We start from the raw sequence: 24,215 nt of genomic DNA, 5'->3' as shown, positions 1-24,215 counted from the left end.
GTATGTAGAAAAGAATGCGAGTTCTTTTTAAGAAATCTGGATTTGTAAATCCTCAGCAAATTTCAACCATGTTAGAGTATTGGTAATGGGAATTGTTTGGAGGAAGGGATTTTTCAGGTAAGTTTAAAAATTGACTTGACTGAATGGCTAGGGCATGCTGATGAGGCTTTAGATGGAGTCTTTGTATTCTTTTTAGCAGCCTTTGCCCTTGTGTCTCAGTTGAGCTTCTGTATGACTGTAGTAATACCTCTGTAAAAGCAAGGAAATCAAGTCCATGTGTTTTTTCTAACTGTGAAAAGCAGAAAAACTTCATTTTCTTTTTCCAAACCCCTTGTACCTTCTGCAGACTATGTGCATGTCTGCCTACATCTGTATGCGTCTGGATGCTTTTCTGATGAAGAATTTCAAACTGGAATATACCTCGGTAACTCTTGGGTGTCATGTGAGGCCTTCCAAATGATCCTGTCTCTTAAATACCTAGTGTGCTGCCTGAAGAGTTGCTGCAAATATTTGGAAGTCATGGCTTGTGCTGTTTTTGTTACCCTGGGTTTTTGGCATGTAAAAGCACTTGTTCTTAAGCTGTGCTAGCTTATGATACTATCTTGCTGGTGCAGCTGAAGAGATACTGGCGAAGAATCTGGAATATTAATTTTCTGTTCCATAAATACGTTGGTTATCCCTTTGGGTGAGATCTCATGAGCTTTTTGTACTTTGCTCAGTTTTTTTTCTAGTTGATCAGGAGCACCTTGCTTCCACAAATGGGAAAGCTCTTCTAGAGCTCTGAACTAGCTTTTGCAGAAGATGCTGAGCATTTAAACGTGATCTCTGTTTTGTAGTCATGCTAGTAAAGTCATTGCTGTTTTGAGGGAGAAAGTATAGTAGCAGTTGATCTGAGAACAGTGGAACAGTTTGAGTCAGTCTGGTGTTTATTTTGCGTTCCTGCTCATAAGATAAACGTAAGTGCAATGAGGGCACTAGTGTGAGAGCTCACTAATGTTACTTCCACGGAGATAAGTCAATAATATATTTGCTTTTAGTTCTATGAGGTAGCATACTGTTACGGATGCCTGTGTTTTTAGAATCTATTTACATTGTGCAGGTAACCACTTCTGGCAGAATTATCCACAGACATGAAAATGAGGCATGTGGCACCAGTGTTGCATTTTTAATTTTAGACAGCTGCTTCATGGTTTGAATTTCATTGCACAGGCTAGAAAGATACTTCACCCTTGAGCAAGGCGTCGGTGGGAAAGTATGTATGGAAGAATTAGGATGTATTTGTTCAAGTCTGCATCAGTCTTGAAGGATTTCAGTTAATGGTTACTTATCACTTCTCTGAAATAGCAGCATGTTTGCCACAGATCATCAAAGGTGTTTCTAATTACCTGGCAATCTTAACTTCTTTTGTCTTTCAGATTTATCTCGTCTTCAGAGGATCTTACTCTTGTTCCCATACTGTATGGTTCCAATGCAGGCTACTGCAGAACACTAGCTGTTCACTTGTTTCATAACCTCCCTGTTAATACTTTGTTACTGAAATACCTGACTTGCTAGAACAGAATGAGGTACTTCTTTATAACTTTGTAACTTGTTAGCATTTTACTTTAGCGTGCCTGGATCCCCCCCCCCCCCCCTTCTGTGTTCTGCTTGCGTCACGCTATAGCAAAAGGGAGAGAGAGAAATACCTTTTTGTTCTTCGGTAGGTAAAGCTGAGAACTTTACTACAAGTGCCGTCTCCTGCTGCTGCTTTTCTCATGTTCACCGTCTCTTCTCTCTGCCTCTTTTCCTCCAAAGCATGCGCTCCCCCATTTCTGTTTCCATGAAATCCCTGGCTACAAGGGAAGTAGATCTTTGTTCAGTGGATTTGGCCCTACCTGCTCCAATAAAAAATCTGAGCTTGAGCTGTAGTGTGGGATCACCTCCTTGGGTGGGCGACCTGCTAAGGAATGAACTTGAGGTTTCGTGCTCGCATCAAGGAAACATCAAATCACACAAGCATGCTGCTGTTTTGCAGAATATCTAGCACTCCATGTCTGAGGGCATGCTGGGACCTTCTCTTCAGAGGCATCTTCTAAAAATACAACGCATTAAGATTACATTTTGCTTTTATTTGCACACATGAAAGTAATATAGTAAGAAGGTGTGAAGGCACCTCTTGAATGTGTGACTCAGAGATAGGCTTGTAGAGCTATTTTGTGAGAAACTGAATTGGTGGCACGTAAAAACTTGGCTTGTCTGCAAAATACAGTAATGCTTCTGGTGCTTTGGAAGAAATACGTCACAGCATTTGTCAATACGTGCCAGATAGCTGCCAACCTCACCCCCTCTTTCTGGGGATGAAAATGGCCAGATTAAATACAGCATTTCTGCAGATGGGGCTTCTAAAGGGAGGGTTTTGAATTAGCGTGCAGTTACGCATCAACAGTGTGTAACAGTATTCAAAATCCTAAACAAGTGGCCCGGCTTTCAAAAATGCTGAACAGTCAGAAGCTCCCGTTGAGCACAGTGGCAGCTGAGGGGTGACTCAACATTTCTGAAGATCATTCCGCTTAAATAAGAATTTATTTGCTTGCTCTTAGTCTTCCAAAAGTCAGCAAGCAAAATTCTCATTCATGGTTTTAGGGGTGTAGAAGATAGAGCTGCCTGTCTAATTTTAAGCATCTATTTATTTAAAACTCTTCTGGCTAACAGCTTTCTCAAGTCACTTATTTATGATTATTTATGCATATCTATCTGGGATGCTGTTTTATATTTAAGGAAAATGATGTTCTGTTCTGTTTTAGCTGGCACGCTTTTATGGATTTATGCGAGTGTAGGTTGCCATGGAGAATGACTGGCAGGTTAAGCTTGACTTTTAAAAGAGGCTTATTGAGTTGAAGCGCAAAAAAAAAAAAAAAGTGTTGAGAGAGAAACTTTTAATAGCTAGGTAAAATGATCTTACTCAAACTTCTAGGTAATTGTTCTCTTTCGGGAGAAATTAGGTCCAGAAGCATCCTTACAAAAGAAGAAAACTGTTGAAAATGGAGGTGGGGGGATTTGCAATGTGGATTTTTTTCCAAGTATACCAAAGGATGTTGTATTCAGGTTGAAATTGGAGAAAATATAAAGTAGGGAAGACTTTGTTTCCTTTTATAATTGTGCTGGATTTCTGTTACAATATTCCTTTTACAAGGAGGGAAGCCATACATTCACACTGTAATTTGTGTGATGTGCTAACTTTCTAAATTAACATCCCCTTCATTTTTGTGCAACACATTTGTTTCCAATAAATACTTGCCTCTGCTGTACCTCTAATAACATGGAAAATTCCAGTGCAGTAACAGGTCTTTGACTGGATGTGTTCCTTGGATACTATGAAGAAACTTTTTTCCCTTAACCATTAAAATCAAATATACTTTATTTACATTGCCAAGAATGACAAACATGTTATTTTCAGAAAGGCTTATATTTTAAGCTTACTCCGAAAATGTAAATGCAGTAAAATCACTTAGGTGTATTTGCTGCCACTGTTTTAAAGTCAGTGCACATAGTTGGTAGAATGGTGTTAGTGGATGACTACCTGAAGCCAGAGCTGCTTGAAGAACTAAAGTAGCTTTTTGACAACATCAGACTCCTTTTCTGTGACCGCATGAAACCTGTGGTCCTATGTTTCTGGAGAAAGCAAAGCAAAGTGTAGTAATTAGCTCATTCAGAACTGAGAAAATCAGGCCAGCTCTTCTAATTTGTGAATTAAAGGAAACTTCAAAAGGATGAGGTCTCTTGGCTTTGGGAGGGATGACTTCATGGCCAGAAAACCACTGCAGGTTCTTAGCAAATGGAGTTTAAAGGCCAAATGTGTTAGGAGGGTCTTATTCCGTATCTCACACGTAGTGTAATTAAGGCAGTTCTGTTTGAGACAGTTTGGAAGTGCGTTTTTAGTGACTTCAGTTGATTTGTCTTGATCCAGAAGAAGCTGGATCTGAACAAATAAAGGCAACTTTGCCAGTTGGGATTTTCATATGTAAAGACACACACAGTACTACTTTATATAAATGTGTATTAAGCTAATGGCGAGGTACAGAAGAGAAACTGACTTAGTCTGAGGTCAGAACATAGCTGAACTATTTGAACAGGATTATTAACTAGAGGTGACAGATGATTCTGGTGTGCATTCATGCTTCTTCACTATTCAAATTTTGTTTAAATTGATCCCCTTGATTCCCAGTCAGTACTTCCACTTGGTTTCATCCTACCAGATTAAAACTTAAGAAATCATTGTCACTGTTCTCCTTTTCCTGATTCAGAGCCTGTTCATCTAATAATCCCTACCTTTCTATATGTACATACTATGTGTACATGTATATAAACTATAATCTTTAAGTATTGTTGCTAGGGGAAAAAAATAATCTTATATCTAAAACTGTGCAAGCAGTGTCTTAAGCATGTTTTAGCTATCATGGGACAAGCAATGCAGTTTTTCATGTGCTTTTAATATCCTGCACTTAGCTTGAAAATAAAAGAAGCAAAAAGCCACAGACTTCCTTAGAAACATGATCTGCAATTTGTTAAAAACAATTCTAATGTAGATATTTTTTCCTCCTAGGTTTTACCAAGAGACAGTACATCTAACACTTAACTTGGATCATCTCTTGTTCATCAGCTTGAAAATCATAACAGCCCCCAAAACTGACATTTGATCTGAAAGAAAAAGCTGTGACAAATGGACAATATGTCTATTACTAACACACCAACAAGTAATGATGCTTGTCTGAGCATTGTTCACAGCTTGATGTGCCATCGACAAGGTGGAGAGAGTGAAACTTTTGCAAAACGCGCAATTGAAAGTTTAGTTAAAAAGCTAAAGGAGAAAAAAGATGAATTGGATTCTTTGATTACAGCTATAACCACAAATGGAGCTCATCCTAGCAAGTGTGTTACAATACAGAGAACGCTGGATGGGAGGCTTCAGGTTAGTACAAGTGAAAATCAGATATTTTCCTCCTAGTGAAGCTGGAGCAGAAGTGAGTGACACAGGATCCTAGAGTGTTCAGGAAGAGTAGCTCTTTTCTTGCAGCCCCCCTTGCCCCCATTTGTAGGTATGTTTTGTGGCTGGAGCTCTGGACTGCTGCAGTAGTTGATTATTTTTTTTTTTTTCCAAAAGGAGCAGAAGGCGTTGGATCAGCCGTTCTAAACGAGTGTGTGTGTGGCAGTAAAAAGCAGGGTCACGTAACAAATTCGGCTGTTTATCCTGGTATTTTCACTACAAGCTTCTGTTAGCTCTGTGTTGGTCAGCAGTGTGAAGAAAGACCTAAGATCCCTTGCTAAGGTACTCCAAGGAGTCTGTGCTGAGGATTTATCTTAGCCTTATATTGTCAGTACTCAGTACCTGTATAGCTTGGGTTGCGATTTCCTTGTTCCAGGACAGATGTCATGTTTGCTGGCTAGCTTTCTGTATACCCTAGAAGCATATATATATATATATATTTTTTTTTTTTCAGTATAATGGATTGGCATTGTTCTACTTGTAAATTCCTTATAGTATAGCTTAGTGCCTCGTTCCTCTTCTTCTGGGGCAAAGCTCCTTCATCATCCATGGTGGGGAAGGTGACCATACATACTACATTAAGCACAAATTCTGCTTCTGCCATTTTGTATCCAGTATTTTTTCTTAAGAATCACAGTGTTGACTTAACTGTAGCAAAACCCTAATAGTTCTGTTGAGTACAGAATGTGGGTAAACTGTACACCACTTTTTTTTTTTTTTCATATTTTGATGATGGAGAGAAGTTATGTTGTTGTTTGTCCTCTTCCAGCTTTGCTCCTCACTAAGTAAAGAGAAATGTCTTGCTACTTTCCCAATCAACTTTTGTGTCTAACTTTTTAGGTGGCTGGTCGCAAAGGATTCCCTCATGTGATTTATGCTCGTCTTTGGAGGTGGCCTGATCTTCATAAAAATGAACTCAAGCATGTTAAATATTGTCAGTATGCTTTTGACTTAAAATGTGACAGTGTCTGTGTAAATCCTTACCATTATGAGCGTGTAGTATCACCTGGCATTGGTAAGTAGACTCTTGATTTAAAATGGAACAGTGGGAATGAAATGTACAATGTTTTCCTTTTGAGTGTATGAAATACAGGCCTAAATTAGAAACATTAACTTTCAGTGATCTAATTATAAATTACTCTCATATGCTCTTGTCCATCTTAATGGAATTATTCTTTTGCCTTTATTTCAGATTTGATATAACAGTTTGTGGCTTTTGTTTAAGCCTTTCTGTTGGGTTTGCACACAGTTCTTGCAGTTAATGTGTATCCTAGGAATAACTTAGCATTGAGACTTGTGATGGAGGGGGTATAATATGTAGTCTGTAGGACTGATTTCTAAAGGCTTATAAACTTAATGCTCAAAAATCACTGCAGATCTCGGTGTATATAACCCTCCACACCCTCTTTTCTTTTTCTTCTTTTTAAAGACCTCTCAGGACTGACACTACAGAGTTCTGGTAAGTTGTTCTTTTTACTATTAAATTTCTATGGGCACAAACTGTAAGCTTTTCAGTGTGTACACAGTTTATTCCTGTGTATCTGCTTGGGAGGGAGTATAGACAGCAGATGGAAATGCATTTGTGTCTTTGGTTTTGGAAAACCAGCTGGGTAGCATATGAGAGGCAAGTATTGATAAATTCTCTAAATTGAGGCTTCATCTCAGCTTGTAGGTGTGTTTTGTTTTCATTGCCTGCAACTTACAAACCCCAACAAAAAAACCCAACCCAAACCAAAAACCTCACTGTTGAATGCTGCTAATTAAAAAAACCAAACTCAAACCAAACACCCAAATCCATGTGCACCTGTGTGATACACTAATTCATTGAATTAGGAATAATAGATGCTTGTGACTTAGTAAGTAGTTTAACAAGAAAACAATGGAAATTCTGTAGTTAATACGCATTTGAATGAAGCAGTCTAATTTTCTTGCTTTCTCTGAAACTTGAGAGAAATTGGACATTAAATGTCCAGTGGATATGATTCAGAAATCTGAGATCGTGCTGTTGGTAACTTCTTTATTTTCAAAACTCGTTTTTTTCCTTCCAGAAGAAATTTGTAGAGAAGGAAATTTCGGTAATCCAGTGTTTAGCACATTATTAGAAGTATTGAAGCAAAAATGACTTAAAAAACGCTAAACCTGACAAACTGTTAACTTCACAAGTTGTAACTTGTGCACTCATCTCTGCTAATTTGTGTTGCTACTTGTGTCTTTTGTAAAATGATCCTTTTGTACAGGATCAAAGCTTACTAGCCAGCAGTTAAATACGTGTTTCCTTGTCATGCTGCTGTTTTTGCAGCAGGAAACAGAAAATTACTGCCAGATTTTAATATTTTTAAGGCTACTTTGAAAATGAGCATGGGAGCTAATGTAGTGTGAGAGTTTTACTTGAATTTGCTCAATAGGATGTATAGAAAGAAATTATTCTAGTGGCGATGGTATCTTTGTGTGGATTGTCTTTGAATGTGAGTTTGATATTTCTTGTCAATTTGGATGGGAGTTGCTTCAGATTACTTCAGGGGTGCATGAAGGTGTGCTGTGTTAATGAATTATATTGTTCATAGGAGCTTTATGTGTGTTCTTAACATGTGTACTAGGAATTGGTTTGTTAGCATTGACATAGTTTTAGATGTTTGACAAAAAGCACGTTTCTCCCTTTTATTAACCATGTCCAACCACACGGTGATGGACTAGAAAACAAAATGCTATTGGAGTCTGCTACTGTGGGACTAAACTGCTTGTTTGATAGCAGTAAGCAGAATAAACAGTTTGCTTTTCCATCCAGTTACGCTTCAAAATTTCCTGCTGCTGACTTGGAAGTGTTTATTTGTAATTTAGAGGAGTGCTTTAGCAATGTTTATATAGGTTAAATCCTCCTCCCAGTAGTTTCAATAGCGTTGTTATTGCTTGAAAGTAGCAGTGCAATTGTAGTGAAATCCTGAAAATACTGTTTAACCGTTTGCTTCTTCACAGCTCCATCAAGCATGTTGGTGAAAGACGAATACGTTCATGACTATGAGGGGCAGCCATCATTGTCTTCTGCTGAAGGCCATTCAGTCCAAACCATCCAGCACCCACCAAGTAACAGGGCATCTACAGAGCCTTATAGCACCCCAGCCATGTTAGCTCCTACTGAGGCTAGCACTACCAGCACCACTAATTTTCCCAACATTCCTGTGGCTTCAACAAGTAAGATCTTTGAGATTATATGAAATCCTAAATTGTGAAAATAGGAAAGCTCAAAGATAACTACTCATTTTTGCCAAAGTAGATCTTGCAGTGGAACTGTGCTGCTGCGGTGCTATGCTGATAAAGTCTGTGGCAATATGATCTAGACAGTCTTGTAAGTGTTAACATACGGTTTTAACTCGGAGCAGAACTGGAGTAACTTTTCCTGGTGACCCAGTCTTTTTTCAGTGGGGTTTACACTATGTGAGTGTTACAAGACTGTTGTGGATATGCCCAAGGTTCAGTGATCCAATGTTAAAACAGTTGACCACTGACAAAACATTGTGGCTATTACTGGAATAATTGCTGTAGGAATGAAGAATTTTATTTTATTAAAACAGCAAGCAGGACAACAAACAGATATACTCTAAGGTGGCAGTGTTGAGAGGTTTTCAGGCAGCTCTTTAGTGTTCCACAGCTGACAAAATGAGTCTTCCAGTTTTAACTTGATCATTTTTATAATGGCCCACTGTACCACCAAAGGAACAGCCTTAATTAATATTTTCATGAGTCCGTTGGAGTGCTGCGTTGAAGTTTTTCTTCTCTGTGTGTATCTGGTCCAAGTGGAAGAGTCTGGTTTACCAATATCAAACATAGCAAACCTCACACTTCACTCCAGCAGGACAGTAAAGCACTTAGGTACGCAGTATCCTGCAGCCCCAGCGTAGGGAAACCATGAAGTTTTGGAGGGGTTTCACATAGTCTTTGTCACTTTAATATCAAAAGACATGTGAATATAACGAACTTCGTGTTATCAAATTTGAATTATGGTGGTGTGGTGTTTTGATAATGTTCTTTAATTTTAGTTGACAACCTTTTTTGCTGAGACTAATGATGGTTTTGCCAAGCTGAGATACAATGTCTGTATTTGTCTCAAGCAGAGAAAAAAGGATAGGTGGTTTAATTGTTTTGCCTTTGCACAACAGTTTATAGTCAGTAACTTTTTCTCATCAGTGCTATAATTGTTGGAGCCAAGTAGACAGGAAAAAAAGCTCATTTTTAGGTTATAATTCAAGTTCTCAACGTGTTAAATTCTGCTAGCCACACCAGTTTGAGAGTGCAAGTGTACTTGTGAAACTGCTGATCAGTTTAGTGTTAATGGCTGAGCTGAAGCCTTTTAAAATCAAATTCCGTTAACCTGTTCTGAAATATCTGTAGTTTTACTTTAAAGCTTAGACAATTCTTGAAATACTTACTTGGGAGGAAAAAAAAAAATAATCCTAGTGACTTTCTCAGGAAGGAGTCCAGTGATGTATGCAACTCTATTCCAAAAAAACCAAGTACTGTTCAGTATGTTTTGGAGGAACATAAATTTAAGCGAGTGTCCTCCTTAGGAACAGTTGTTATGCTGAAAAAAAGCAACTTGTTGGACCTGCCATTGGCCTGTTTGGATTCATACCAAATCTACTCCAGCTATGTTATTCAGTAAAACCTGTGACATCTCTTCTGCTTTCCTTTCAAATCAGAAAATGAGATGCAAACAGAACAAAGGTGTGGTTGATAAACAGAGTTCTCTGCATACTTCTACTCCTAAAATATTAAGGGTGTCAGAGTCAAAATTAGCTGATGCAGAGCATCTTGCTTCAAGTTTCCTAGGACACTCTGGTGGGTGGAAAAAAAGTATTGAAACCAGACTTGTAGGAACTGTGTATTGCAGTGCCCTTAGTTGGGTGTATTTTCCTACCCAGTAGTGCTGAGCTCTTCTTAATTCAAATTTTGGAACGTTCATGAATAGGTAGTGTGTTCTTTTACCAGGTCAACCTACCAGTATATTGACAGGTAGCCATAGTGATGGACTCTTACAGATTGCTTCAGGGCCTCAGCCAGGAACTCAGCAGAATGGGTTTACAGCTCAGCCAGCTACTTACCATCACAGTGAGTATATACATATGTGCACTCTTCTTAGTTTTCTAAAACCAGTTTCCAAATGTTCAGGAGAAATAGAGGATTAGAAGTGAGATGCGGAAAAACTCCCTTAAAAACCAACTGCTCCTTTCTTTTTCTAGACAGTACTACAACTTGGACTGGAAGTCGGACGGCAGCCTACACGCCTACCATACCTCACCACCAGAATGGCCATCTTCAGCATCATCCACCTATGCATCCTGGACATTACTGTAAGTAGTGCACACTTCCAAATCACTCAATTCGTTTTCAGTTTTGGTGAACGGTGAGGGCTCATTTGTGATTATTCTTTAACCCCAAATCCTTTTTTTTGTTGTTGTTGGTTTTTGTTACAGAACTACCATTACTTGTTTAGTATATTCTGACAGGTAAATAAAAGAGCTTGATGGACTTGCCTCCCTTAAAGCAGCAGAGGTTGGAAATTTGGAAAGCTATAGTGATGCCATCTATATTATAGATGTCTTACTATACCTAACAAAACTAGCCTTTCCTTTCTGAACCTGTTTTTAAAGCTTTGCAATCTTAGAGTAAATATTTCCTTTGCAGAAAAGGAAGTTGATTTAGAATGTGTTGTTTAGAACGTTTTCTTTCAAAATGTGGAAGCTCCTGGCTGTTTTTATTTTCTAGAAATTTTGAAGTCATGTGTTAATGAGGTAAAAATCTCCCTTAAGCTTTGGAAGATGTGTGTCCAGGTACACCAGCCAGTTTAAAACAACTTTGTGACAGCTCGTGCAGTAAAGTACTTCTCAGTGAAGGGGTTTTGCCACAGCCTGGTTCATGAGTACATTTGGCACACAAACTTGAAAATCTTTTTCATCTGCGAAGTAGAACCACAACCTCTTAAGATGGGAAGGCAAAAAACAAAGGTGGTCAGATTTCTGCTGTGTCTAGTATGTTATGTGCATTGTAAGAATATGATGCAAAAAAAACCCCACCCAAACTAAAGATTTTCTAAATTTTGAGGCAAAAATCTAGAATGTTTCTTTATTTCCTAATACAGTAGTTAAGCAGATCACCTGTTTGCAACAGTTGTTATTAGTGGAGGGGAGAACATACTGTGAGTTAATGTTAGTATGACTTTTCAGCTTGTATCAAGAAAATTGTGGATTAGATACGGTTATTAAGTTTTGTTATTTTCTTGTTAGTATCCCACTTATCTTATTTGTTAGAAATACCAGAATGTAAAAAAAACTTCCAGTGGTGGTGTAGATACTCTATAAACGTTTCTCAGTGCATGTTTCTTTCCATAATTAATATTTGTAACTGGCTGGTGATACCGCATAGAGCTTTTCTTGGCAGTTGCCATTTCTCGCTTTGGAAAGTTGCATGTTTTGACACCTACCAACATTGTGCCTTTTTTGACATCTTGTTGTGAAAGCTGCTGTTCCTTACAATACTGTGTTTAAGTCTTTCCTTGTTCTCTGCAGCCTGTAAGGGACCTAGTTAGTTTATAAAAGCAGAGGGAATAAACTGACTGATAACAGGACTGTATTCAGTATTTTTTTTCTTTAGAAAATGAGTTCTCTAGGGCTTTTTTCCATCTTCAGGTAGTATTTCTTTTGGTCAAGTCCACAGCACGCTGGGCAACTTGTTCTGTGATCGATGAAACTAATGAAGCGTGGTTTCTAGCTGATACGTGTGACTCACCTCTATACAGTGCTTCTCTCCTTGTCCAACTTGGGGTACATGTGAAGCCTAAGTCCTAATTCCGTTACATCTCCATACTACATCTGGTTTCTGCTCTCTCCCAGAGCTGGGTCTGGCTTGGGCAGCATGTGGCCTTTGTTCCTGGGATACTAATGGAGCTCGTTGCTCTACCCAACTCAACTGAATTTTTAGAAAACCTGTTAAGAGTGTAGTTCTTCTGTGGGCATCATTCTCCCCCGTCAGTTTTGGCCAGTTGATTCTGAAATTACTGGGATTTATAGCATCTGGCATCCTCACAAGTCTTTTTTTCATAGGAAAACAAGAAAGGAAACCTTATTTTTCCTCCTGTAAAACGAATTGCATGTTTTCTTTTAAAGGGCCAGTTCACAATGAACTTGCATTCCAGCCACCTATATCAAATCATCCTGGTGAGTAAAATCTAACATATAATGTTAATATCATGGAAATGAATAAATTTCTGTTGTCAGTTCTGATGTTTTTTTTCTTGGTATAAAGTACTCTGAAATTCATGAGATTTATGAATTCATGAATTATACGCATTCAAAATGGGACAAAAGGAGAGGAACCATTTTGTGATGTGGTCTTTTGAATTCAGACATCTCTTTTGGAATGGTGACACAGGCATCTAAATTATATTCAGTTTGCAGCTTAAGATTGCAATCCTCAAACCCACTCTGAGCTGGTGCCTACCTTGGAGGTGACTGAACTCTGAATGTCCTCGATTCTAAACTTTGTAGGTTGCCTGAAGTTGTACAAATTTTTGCCATCTTAGAAATGTCATGGAGCTTAGGTCACGCCAAAGCCCTCTTGGATCTGTAATCTAGAAGTCCATTGTGACAACCAGATACCCTGAAAGACAGTTATTGCCCTTAGCATTTTTGGAGCTAAATTCCTCTTCGGAGCTTTGCGCAGAAGCTTGCTTTTCAGGAGTCTTCATTAATGGTAGCAGTTCATGGAACTAAGTGGGTCTGGTCTTGTGGTACAAGCTAGCTCCACTGCAGGTGTGAGGTGGTATTCTGATTTTAACAACAGCAAAGCTATTGCCTGCATAGGGAGAGCTGCACAGTTGAAGAACCTAAAAGTTTTAACTTGTTTATTCATTGGCCAGTGACAGTACCAGAAATAAACGGTTGTTAATTGCTGGCCGAACTGAACTGTAGCTAAACTGTATTTTGTATTATTTGGTGTGTCTCTTTCACCCTATTGATTCACCTATTGGTCTCACCCTATTCAGTCCTCACAGACATGAGTATTTATGTGAAGATAAAAAACTTAAAGCAATTCAGGCACAGGTTTATTCTTTTCTAATGAAAACAGAACAACGGTTTAAGACAAGTAGGTGTGCTGTTGGGTGCTGCTGTTTGTAATGAATGAGGACCACTTACGGCACTGGCAGAACTTTTTTTCCTGTTGGCTTATCAGGCTGTGGCATTTAGGTCCTGTCATGTTTGCTCTTCTGTTTCCCCTGTTTTGAGTACACTGTAGTCCTGATTTTCTTTGCCCTTCCCAACAAGCTGCTTCAGTGTCAGCTGTGTTACTGTTTTGTGGAAATTGGCCCTTGTAGTCAGCAAAGGTGCTGAGTCCTGAAATCCCCAGTGACTTAAGCCTGTGGCAACTTCAGGTTTTACTGTGTCTGAAGAGAGAAACTCTTCTTAAAAGCATGCACAACAAACCCTGCAGACGGCTGGACAAGCCAGTTACTCCCAGGTAGCACACAAACAGCAGACACACATGTACAAAATCACTTCGTGTGCTTTATCAGGTTTCCTTGCTTATTTGAAGTGTTTGGGCTTCAGCAGCATGCTCTAGGGAGTCAGGATTTCCCTTCCTCACATGGTAGCTTCTTCTAAGTACCATCTTTCCTTTGTAGCCTGTTTTTAAAATGGTATGAGTTAAAAGGCGCCTCTTTGCTATTATAACATGCCACTTTGTTCTTCTTCCTTGTTTTATCTACTTCCTTGTTTTATCCCATTACTGACTTTCTTGTGTGCAGACAAGATCAAGTGTGTGATCTTTGATATTTTTCCCCCATTGCCCTGCTTTCCAAATCTGGTTTGCTTTGCAGGGAGGATAGAGAAAACTGCTTTCACCTGGGAGGTGGTTACTCTTGTATCCTAAACCAGATCTGTTTCAGGGTTAGTTTATATCTGCCTAGCCATGAGTAGACATGTGTATGTATTACTCCTTTACGCTAAAGGAGGGCGAAATCGAGCTACAAGGTGTGGGAATGCAGATAGCTTGCAAAATCTAACTGGAATTATAAACAGTTCAAAGACTTAAAAGATCTCAACTACAACAAATCCTTGTGATGATGTGTGCTCAAAAAAAAATGACAAGCCCGTGTTTGTTGTAGCATGTGGTGTTTCTCTGTGCTAGCAGACATGTCTGTTTCTATCTGAACTTGCTTATGATAAATGGATTTGCGGCAGACTTAATTGATTGTCTGGAATGGGTTTTGGGGTGGGTGGGTGCGCCTTTCAGGCAGTTAATTGTATATATTCTTTAGCTCCAGAATATTGGTGTTCAATCGCATATTTTGAAATGGACGTGCAAGTTGGAGAAACATTTAAGGTCCCTTCAAGCTGTCCGATCGTTACGGTTGATGGATATGTGGATCCTTCTGGAGGAGACCGTTTTTGCCTGGGCCAGCTTTCCAACGTGCATAGAACAGAAGCCATTGAAAGAGCAAGGTATTCTGCCAATCCCCAGAGCCCCCAGCTCTCTGTGGTATTTGATAATCATTTGGTTTTGCCTTCAGTGTGTGCCTCCCTTTTGAAATGACAAGTCTGGTATGTTTCTTTGAATTAAGTGTAGCAGAGTGTATCTTTCTAGGCCACAACTGTAATGCATTCAAAATGTGGACTGTGTGACAAAGACTTTCGGTGCTTTGCAGTAGTGCATTGCTTTTCTTGGCTTTCAAAGGCTGCACCTTCAAGGATAAAATTAGCAACTCGTGCCATTATGTATGCAAGCTGAATATTAGCTCTCCACACCAGAGAGTGATGTGAGAATAACTGCAATATATCAATTTGTCAGAGGAGCGAAGGAAGGTTGATAAAGAGCTAGTGGATTTTCATTCATTCTCGCCATCCGTGGGCTGGGCTTTGATGTGGAAGCATAGAGAACCGAAGCAATCTTGCAATGCTTTTTTTCCCTCTTTGAAACAAAAGAGGAGGAAAATGATTCCACGTCTTCAGGAACGTTGCATTGTGGTGATCAAAATGTTAGATTGCTGTAATGAGATTCAAACGAACATACAGTTCTGCATTAAAATGTGGTTTTGTGTATGTACTAGTTCTGTACTAGATTTTCAATACTATGTTTCTATACTAGAATACTTGTGGGATTTCACACTTCTGAACAGAACTGAATGTGTTTGGCATCCCAGCTCTATATTGTCAATGAGTACAGTAGCTGCTACTCAAAAATCATTGCTTCTGCATTCTGTGTTTCTCACAGCTCTTTACGTGGTATTACAGATGGCTTTTTACTTTACAGATTTTGTGTGACTATGTACTGACTTACACCTAAGATAATAACTACAATTTCAGGTCCTTGTATGAGTGGAGCGTAAATTAAGACAGCACCGCTGACTGAGTGCTGGAAAATTGTTCATGGTTTATTTAGTAAAGGTCTCATTTACAGTATGTACACACAGGTGCATTGGAACTGTTTTTCTTTTTAAGGTTGCACATAGGTAAAGGGGTGCAGTTGGAGTGCAAAGGAGAAGGTGACGTGTGGGTGCGATGCCTCAGTGACCATGCAGTCTTCGTTCAGAGTTACTACCTGGACAGAGAAGCAGGGCGTGCACCAGGGGATGCTGTTCACAAGATATACCCAAGTGCATATATAAAGGTTGGTTTGATGTTCCTAGATGAAAATTGTGGGGGAAATAGCATACATTTGGTTCTTGTAGAAGTGTTGTGTAAATGTTAGGGAAGCTATGAGGCACCCGACATAAATGTCACTTTCCTTTTGGTTTTCCTTATAAAAAACCAATATACTCCATTTGACAAGTCACTTAAGATGACTTTTTAAAATTACTCTAAACTTTTAAGTATCATCTAGATACTATGAAAGAAACTGATTTTGTATTTTGTCACAAACAGTCTTGATAGCAGTTCTTTCTACTTTTAGCCTTAGAGTTTTAAATTAAGTGCTACTAAAATTTTTAGCATAGGTTATCTGTTTCTTTACTTTCTCTCCAAAATAAGAAAAATTGGGAAAGTGTGTATAAATGCAGTAGAAGTGTAAAGTGTGTGTTAGTGTTAACGAATGTGAAGTGATCTAGAGGTTGCAGAAAGTTGCATGGAAACAAATGATTTTTGGGAGGTTCTTACTTGGACATGCCTCTGCCAGATTTGAAGCTTTATTTACGGCAAATCACACTTGTGAAAAATAATTCTTGAATTAGAGATAAACTGCTTGAAGTTTACAGTGTTTTTTTTTATTTTGGGGTTTTTTAATCCTCAGCTTTGCAGACAAATCGTGTAATGAAGGTGAAAGAAACCCCACTGACTTCTGTGCCTGAGCTTTCTAGTATGAGAACAGAGTTTCTGTAGATATTACTGCCGAGCGTGATCACAAAGATAGAAAATGCTACCAACCTGAAACCTAGCTGCTGAAACTTTATCAATTATTGGTATTTCTTTTAAAGAGACTGACATACTTGAGTAACGCAGTGAAAAAGAATAAAGTCTGACAAAGTTAAGCAGGATTTGGTGGCTCCCATTTTTATTTATGTGCCTGTTTTTCTGGAGATCCTGGGATTTAACTAAGAAGCTGGGATTATATCAGCCTGTGGCATTCTTCAGACTGTGGTCCTCCAGTCAGTTCCACATAGAGTATGCTTGAACCTGCTCAGCTCAGCCGGGTTCTGGTATTGCTGGTGGTAGTAACATCATATGAGAAGAGTTTCTTCAGAAACAGCTTTAATGGACTGTTTCTGTTAGAAATTAAGCAAAACAGGGAAGGCTTGCTTTTATCCAAGTGCATGATGAGACCGCAGAAGTTGCTTTGGGCGAGCAGAGAGGTCCAGATTATTGGGGATGGGAGCTGAGGAATTCTTTCCTTCCTTGATTTTGGTAAGTCTACATAGTTCAGGTTGGTTTTGTTTTGTTGGGTTTTTTTAAGGTGTTTGATTTACGCCAGTGTCATCGTCAGATGCAACAGCAGGCTGCCACGGCGCAAGCTGCCGCTGCTGCTCAAGCTGCAGCAGTAGCAGGAAACATCCCTGGACCAGGATCAGTAGGTGGAATAGCCCCAGCCATTAGTAAGTACATTAACTGATTGGTCTCCTCTTTTTTCCTTACCTGAAAACAAACAACACAGCTCTCCTCATAACCGCACCCATCCACCCATCGCCCCTGCAATGGTGCAAGCTAACTTGGAATGAAGTAGTAAGATTGGGGTGAGATGGGGCGGGGGTGGCATTGAAGTAAGTCTGTATTCATTCGGTTTGTTACTGCTCCACACACCAGTTTTCACTCTGAGTTTTCACTCTGTAGCCTTCAGGGAACGCTGGATATGAAAGCGGGTACTTACTGTACTGCAAGAAGTGTTGCAGTACAACAGAAAACATGTTCTATACAAGGTCAGATAGCATAACCTTGTAAATAAATAATTTTTTTAAATTATTTAAATAAATATTCTTTACAAGCATAACCTTTTAAATAAATAAAACAGAGTTTAAGCAGAGATACTTTTGGCTGCTTATCCCAAGCTTGAAAAATGATCTTTGAGATCTAAGCTCATAAAAATGTTACTCAAAACAATAGGGTTTGCTGGGCAACAAAGTCCTTGACTAGGTATAGAAGTTAGTATTACAGTTCTTGAGAAGAGGAAGAAGAGAGCGTGAGTTTCTCTTTCCTTTTTTTTTTTTTTTTTAATTATTATTCTGGGCTAGAGTTTTCTTAGTTACTAAATTCTAGATCCTTGAAATTGTACCCAAGTATTTCTAAAAGTGTAAGTACCTACATGTCTCAGACTGCTTTATGTGCCCTAGTGTTTTCTGGATTTCTTGTGTTGCCATGTGACTCTCCAGCTGTCCTGCATATTGCTGAAGGCATTTTGAAGGATGTATTTAAATTTTTTCTTAATCATACTTGCAATCTGAAGTTTGCCAGCTGTATTCATCTTTTTTATTTTATTAGATGCAAGCAATGTAATTAGTTCATCCAGTTTCCTGCAGGTGGTCAGTCACAGTTCTTACACTAAAAATGCAGCATTTTTGCAAACCTCAGGAATAAGTATTTTTTGACTGTGTTTCTTAAATAAGGTTTGTGCGCGTTGTTATCATATAAGACATTGGGTTTCACCATGTCTGCTTTATTATAAGGAGTTTTATATTTCAGAACACTTTCAAGATTGCAGAATGATGAGAAAAAAATTAATTGGAAGAAACGCAGAGTAATCGCTGCGTTCATTGTAGCAGAGATCTAGAAATGTGGATTGGCCTTTGCTGTGGTGAGAGGGGAAGCTGTACATGAAGAGAGAGCCGAGCAGACAGGAATGGCTAAACAAACCAGATGATAAAAGAACGCTTACGTGAAACCTCTCCTGTTTAGGTTTGTCTGCTGCTGCTGGAATCGGTGTAGATGACCTCCGCCGCTTATGCATACTCAGGATGAGTTTTGTAAAAGGTTGGGGACCTGATTACCCAAGACAGAGCATCAAAGAGACACCGTGCTGGATTGAAATTCACTTACACCGTGCCCTCCAGCTTCTAGATGAAGTACTTCATACCATGCCTATTGCAGACCCACAACCTTTAGACTGAGATCCCTCTGCTGCACTGCTGTGGGCCATTATATTGTGAGGATGGTGGATTGTAAAATACATTTCTGTTTATAACCTGAAGATATATTTTACTTTTGTTCTGCTTAATCTTCTAAAACCAGGTTTTAAAAATGTGTTTGCCGCCTTGCTCTTAGCAGAAAGAGACTGAACATGCAGAATTTGGATTTCAGTTATTTTCAGAACTTAACTGTCATAATACAGGGCTTAAAGTGGAAGGTAAACGCCTTATAGAGACTTTACAGTATTGGGTTTGTTCCCTTTGAAACTTTCCTTCTCTATTGTGGCACCTTGGTGATAAGCCTCACAGGAGCCTTTTGTATGCAGAATATATATTATATATATTTATATCTGAAAATTCCTTCTAATAGTTAAAAACATTTACCTTATAGCAACTTTAAAATTCCAGCTGATTTGTGATGTTCTTTTTAGGGAACAATAGTTAACAGAAGACTTCTTTATTTTGTTGACTATCTTGTTATGATTTTTCCAGATTAAAACCTAGAAGCTGCCAAAAAGTGAGGGACGAGACGTACGTTGTTGGCATTGATTAAAAATAGCAAGGAAAAGAAATGTGGCTTTTCCTTCACTAGTTTTTAAAAAAAAAAGATATCTTAGATTTTTATTTATATAGACACGTGAGTTTTAAAACACTAAAGGAAATGGATACTTTCAGTGCTGGCACTCAGTTTAAGTATAACATGAAATACCCAGTCTGCAAAGTTGCCACTGAAAATGCATAATGAGTACCTAATGGCAGGAACATATTTTCATAACTACTACTGACTTCTATGATTTTACTCAAGTAAAACTTGGCAGGTATTTTAAAAAACTTGCATGACTCTTTTTACTTGCATATACCATTAAATCATGTATAATATTACATCGATATTTAGGATCCAGTTTTTGTATCTGTTCACCATTTCCACTCAGGGCAAGATGGCAAACTTGTTTTTATACCTCTTGGTTATTTTAAGCCCTATGCCATCAATGACCGTATCAATTGGCAATGACTTTGTATAGAGAATTTATAGTAGAAAACAAAATGCAGATGTATTGACTGTATGACAGATACAATATGTATGCTTTCTCTCTAGTTAGTAGTATAAATAAAACTATGAAAACCCTGATTTTTATAAATTTAGTTTGCTTCTATTATGTAATTCTGCACCTTGAAATCATTGATCTTGACTTGATGGATTATTTCACTTTGCAAGACCAGCAGCAGCCAATAGTGGTAGGATTTTTTGTTGGTTTGAATTGCCAGGAAGCAACTCTCATTTTTCTTACTCCCTGCTTCTCACTAAAAGCGTGTCCTAAGGATATCTGTTTCGGCTGTTTGCTGGGGTATGAAGAGGGAGCAGGAATTCCTGCTTTTTCGGCCTGTGTGTAGGGAGTCGGAGCTTAGTTAAACAGGCTTAGAAGTACGTAGACACCAGCTTCGGTCCTTCAAGCGCTGCCAGTTTGGTCTGCCTGCCGTGCTGTACTGAGCCGACCTGGCAGTGCAGCTGTAGTGGTTAACCTAAGTAGAAATCTTGGAAGAGATTATTCGGAGGCTTTTTGCCAAGCTTCTTGCATAGTTTCAGGAATCTGTAGAGGGCTCTGAACACAGTGTTTAGGTATTGCTTCCCCCATCTGCTGAAATTCCTACTGAAGATGTCAGTGGTCATTGTTTCTGTCTTAGGCGTGGAAGCACAGAAGACTGCATGACTTTTCTCCGTGTTTTCATTAACAGTTGTTGCCTTCTTCAGACTAACTCCTAATGAGATCAGTCATCTTTTCCCCCCTCTTATGTGGTGACTCCTTGATATTTGGAAAAATCACATTTCTTTTTCTCAAGGCCTTTAGTTTAAAACTTTTTTTGTTTTCCTTTCACTCCTAATGATCTAGTTTGTCTGAAAAGCAAGCTTCAGGTTCTTGAGGAACGCTTTCAGTAGAGGATTCTGGCTACATCCTCAGAGAAGCTTATTAACCAGCAGCTCAGTTATGCTTCATCCATAACAGAAAGCTTGATTGGGGGGAAGAAATGAAAAGCCTGACTACATGTTCTTCTTGCCAACCCCCTTTTGAATTGTCTGCCCTGCTCTTACTGCTCGTTTCAAGGTGCCTCGGCCTTGGGAGGCGTCTGGCCTTCCGACGGACAAACTGCTTGTAACAGACTGTTCTTTTGATTAGGAGTCCCTGAGCTTACTCCCTATTTAGCTTTGCGGGTTTGCAAGATGCTTATCTTGGTGGGTGTCTGATCTGTGTGTGGATACTTCACAGAAAACCCTCTGTACCAGTTTCTTATTTTTGAATTGTGCCGAACTCTGATAACAGTAACAGATTGCTTCTGCCTGTTGGTGTTCCTGCCTGGATTGCAGCCTGAAAGAATTCAGCTATTAAGACTGGGGTGTTTTTGGCAGATGTTTTGCAAGTCTCCTGAAGTCTCTACCTACAGTGAATGGTACCTATAATGTAGTATTTAGATGGCTAAAAACTTTCTGAATGGAACAACAAAAGAACATCGGTTGAGTTTATCGGAACCAAGAAGGCGCAGGCTCCACATCAGGAGTAATCTGAATATCGTGTGAGGCAGTAAAAATGCTGAAATGGCGCTCATCTTATCCACTAGACAGTTACTGATAAGATGCAGTCATAACTGTTAAAGGGCAAAACGAGAGACTCGTTCTTAGTTTTTAATATGCCTTTAACTTAATTTTTGTACTTTTATTTCTTGTGACAGGGCATAAAAGGCAGCGCATAATGGATTGGAAACCCTTCAGCAGCAGCACATTGAATCTTTGACAGTCTTGCATTTATGTCTTTTTCTGAGATTCAAAAAAGAGCTACAGCTGCTTGACAGCCGTGACGATCCCCATACGTGCTGTAGGCAGGGATGTCAAGAATGCCAGAATCGCGCCTCCTCTTCAGCTCCAAATGTCTCAGAGTCGGTGAATTCAACAAGTATTTTTTTCAGCTAGCAAACTCTAGCTTGTGCTCCTGTTCCCGGGTCTGTTCTGCTTCGTTCTTTCGCTGGAGTAATTACCCTTGTGTTTCTCACCCGTGGTTACACGTGTGCTCCTCAAAAAAAGCATTGGAGCTGGAGTGCCTTGTAATTTCACTTCATGTTCTGGAGAGTTGGGTTTAGCACCACAGGGTTTAGATGGCTTTAGCTGTGTTATTGTTAGTTTTGAAAGCAAGGGCATTTGAAGTTGACGGGATAAGAGATGTAGGAGAGGAAACCTTTTCGCTGGCGTGGTTTCAAAAATATTTAAAAGAATTCTAATGGGAAACCCTTAGAAGGAGCCGTAAGCGCTACACGGTGCTGGTTAGAAATGGTTGTTCCGAGATGTGGCTTTACTGGGCTTGATGAGAGCGATGTGCTCAGGGACCCAGACCCCCTGGCTGTGACGTCAATAACTTCATTAACGGCTCTAGCATACTGAAGACCTGGGAAATACTCTGGCTGCTTTACAGAGAGGGACCTAAAGGAGATGACGGTCTCCCCCAGTCACAAAAGAGGTCTTGTAGCAGCAGTAGTCATTGAACCTGTGTCCAACTCCTGTGCCTTAACTTTGAGACCATCTTACTTCTTGTGACACTTCTAAAGACGACAGCGTCCTCTCTGCGTAGCTCAGGAACGACTGCCTCAATTCTTTTACTAGGATCCATTAAAAAATTCCTGTGCCAGTGTATCTGGGGGGGCTTCTGCCTCTGAACTCTTTGAATGTTGTTTACGTCTTGCTGGTAGTCTTTATTGAGACACCTTTAATCTCTTCTTTGAAGAGTAAGCGCTTTAGAAAGGACTGTCTCCTCAATTTGCATTTTTACTCTGCTACACAGAGTGACTGGGATTGCTGGTCACATCTTTAATGCAACCAGTTAAAGACAGCCAGATGGGTCTTCCTCTAAGTGGGATTCAGACTTCATTTAGGAAATCCTCTTTCCTCCCCCCCCTGCCTTCTCCTGTCACGCCCCATGCTACTTAGCATCTGCTCTATAAAATTACAAGATGCTTGGTTGTCAGGTGTTCTTAAGGACACAATTTTTGAGCAGTTACTTCCTTTCCGTTTTTTAAGTTAAGGCTTAAACATTGAAGGTCATGGTCTTGCCTGGTCCTGCTGATGAGTGTTTCCATGACTGGTGACAGGTTTTTGAGGATCACGGTGCTGTTCTTGTGACTGAGATTTGCAGCTTGCCCGTCGTAGGCATGTGCATTATTCACGAGCACTAAGCTGGTTGCATCTACTCCTGATGCGCCTAGTCGCACTTCAGTGCCGGGCAGGGAGATGAGCCAACGGAAAGCACTTCCCCACCAGTCACGTAGGAGCTGGATGCTGTACGTGTCCTTGCGTTGTGTCATCTGCCTGCAAAGCCAAAGATCATGTGTTTCTGAAAACGATCTGGGAGGTGCAGCCAGGTCAAGTTGAATCTGCTGCGTACGATGCTGCCGAGGTCCTCAAGAAGTGACTTGACTTTCCAGCACTGCGGAAGTTTCACTTGGTGAGACCTGGCGGAAAGCAGAACTACCGCCAACAAAATCTCGAGAAGTTTTTGTCCTGTTGGCTGCTGTTGTGCCTTCTGAGCGCTGTGCCGCTCCTAAATTTACAGGACTTAATTCTTTCAAGCTCACCAAAATCACCTAATGCTTTCTTGCTCCAGTACCTTTTTCTGTGTCTTTTTGGTGCAGTTTGGTAGCACCACAAAGTTGTGATTCAGCTGGATTGAGAGCTGCGAATTACCCGTAACCCAAAACTTGCTGCGAGAGGGTTTTTTGAGCATGAAAGCCTAGTTAAGTGTTTCTTCTTTTAGCCATTGCCTTTTGATAAGTGGTCAACAGAATTCCCAGTAGTTCCTTTGTAGCTTATTGTATGTTTTTCATTAGACCTAGTTTGTGGATAATATACTGTAGTTAACTTTCCTGAAATTCTGTAACAGAGTATGTTTTTGATTAAAAAAGGTAAAGATCTGAGTCTTTGGCTTCTTTATTTTGTGCAGCGGACAGCTTTGACCCTGTTTCTGGCTGGCTGGCAGCACTGCTAGCTGTGGTCTCGGATGGTGTGGGGGCTGGGAGAGCTCCTTGGGGCAAGGCTGCAGGTTCACAGCATCCTCTTCTCATGGTGCCATGTGTCAGCCGCTTGGGTGCCACCAACAGTGACCCCAAAGCCAAGTGCAGCATCCGGTGTGGTAGCCTCTCCCGAGCACGTGAAGGCAGGCAGGTACCAGGCTGTCTGAAGCTGGTGGGACATGGCAGTTTTGTGGGTGTTTGTATTAATGGAAATTATATTTTTTTAATCCACCAGCTGAGCTCTGTGTGTTGCAGCCTCGGAGCAAGGACCAGGGACTGGAGCTACTACCAGGTCTCGGCAGCCATGCGTGGCGATAGAGCGATGCTGTGCAGGCCGGGGGGGATGCAGCTGAGCCCGAGCAGCGCATGCCGGTGGCAAGATCCCTCTTTCAGCCTCAGCCATAGCCTTGCTCCGGCCGACGCCGTGCCCAGAGCCCGCCAATGCCCCGCTGGTCCCGCTCCTCAGCTGTGGCCCGCGCAAAGCTGGCGATGGCGGGGGGTTGTATGTACTGTTAACGTCACCAGTGCTTGCTCGCACTGTGACCC

The 24,215-nt window shown here is 40.1% G+C and overlaps 1 protein-coding gene across 4 annotated transcripts in view; it reads left to right on the top strand.

The window, feature by feature from the left end:
* Positions 1–23,573, top strand: part of SMAD4 (SMAD family member 4) — a 29,153-nt gene extending 5,580 nt beyond the window's left edge. The window contains exons 2-13 of one of the 4 annotated variants that reach the window (XM_055698754.1): positions 1,416–1,565; positions 4,583–4,948; positions 5,864–6,038; positions 6,453–6,482; positions 7,997–8,212; positions 10,007–10,126; positions 10,258–10,368; positions 12,181–12,231; positions 14,331–14,514; positions 15,511–15,679; positions 16,958–17,096; positions 18,391–23,573. In XM_055698754.1, the coding sequence (XP_055554729.1) occupies positions 4,700–4,948; positions 5,864–6,038; positions 6,453–6,482; positions 7,997–8,212; positions 10,007–10,126; positions 10,258–10,368; positions 12,181–12,231; positions 14,331–14,514; positions 15,511–15,679; positions 16,958–17,096; positions 18,391–18,602 (1,656 nt within the window). In that variant the 5' untranslated portion in view covers positions 1,416–1,565; positions 4,583–4,699 and the 3' untranslated portion in view covers positions 18,603–23,573. The remainder of the gene's footprint in view (positions 1–1,415; positions 1,566–4,582; positions 4,949–5,863; positions 6,039–6,452; positions 6,483–7,996; positions 8,213–10,006; positions 10,127–10,257; positions 10,369–12,180; positions 12,232–14,330; positions 14,515–15,510; positions 15,680–16,957; positions 17,097–18,390) is intronic. The other 3 variants (XM_055698756.1, XM_055698753.1, XM_055698755.1) reach the window with 3 other exon arrangements.
* Positions 23,574–24,215: the final 642 nt, after the last annotated feature.

This window comes from Falco cherrug, chromosome Z, assembly GCF_023634085.1.
Source record: "Falco cherrug isolate bFalChe1 chromosome Z, bFalChe1.pri, whole genome shotgun sequence".
Taxonomy (NCBI): domain Eukaryota; kingdom Metazoa; phylum Chordata; class Aves; order Falconiformes; family Falconidae; genus Falco; species Falco cherrug.
Note: the sequence above shows the minus strand (reverse complement) of the source record. Positions and strands in the feature narration are given on the sequence as shown.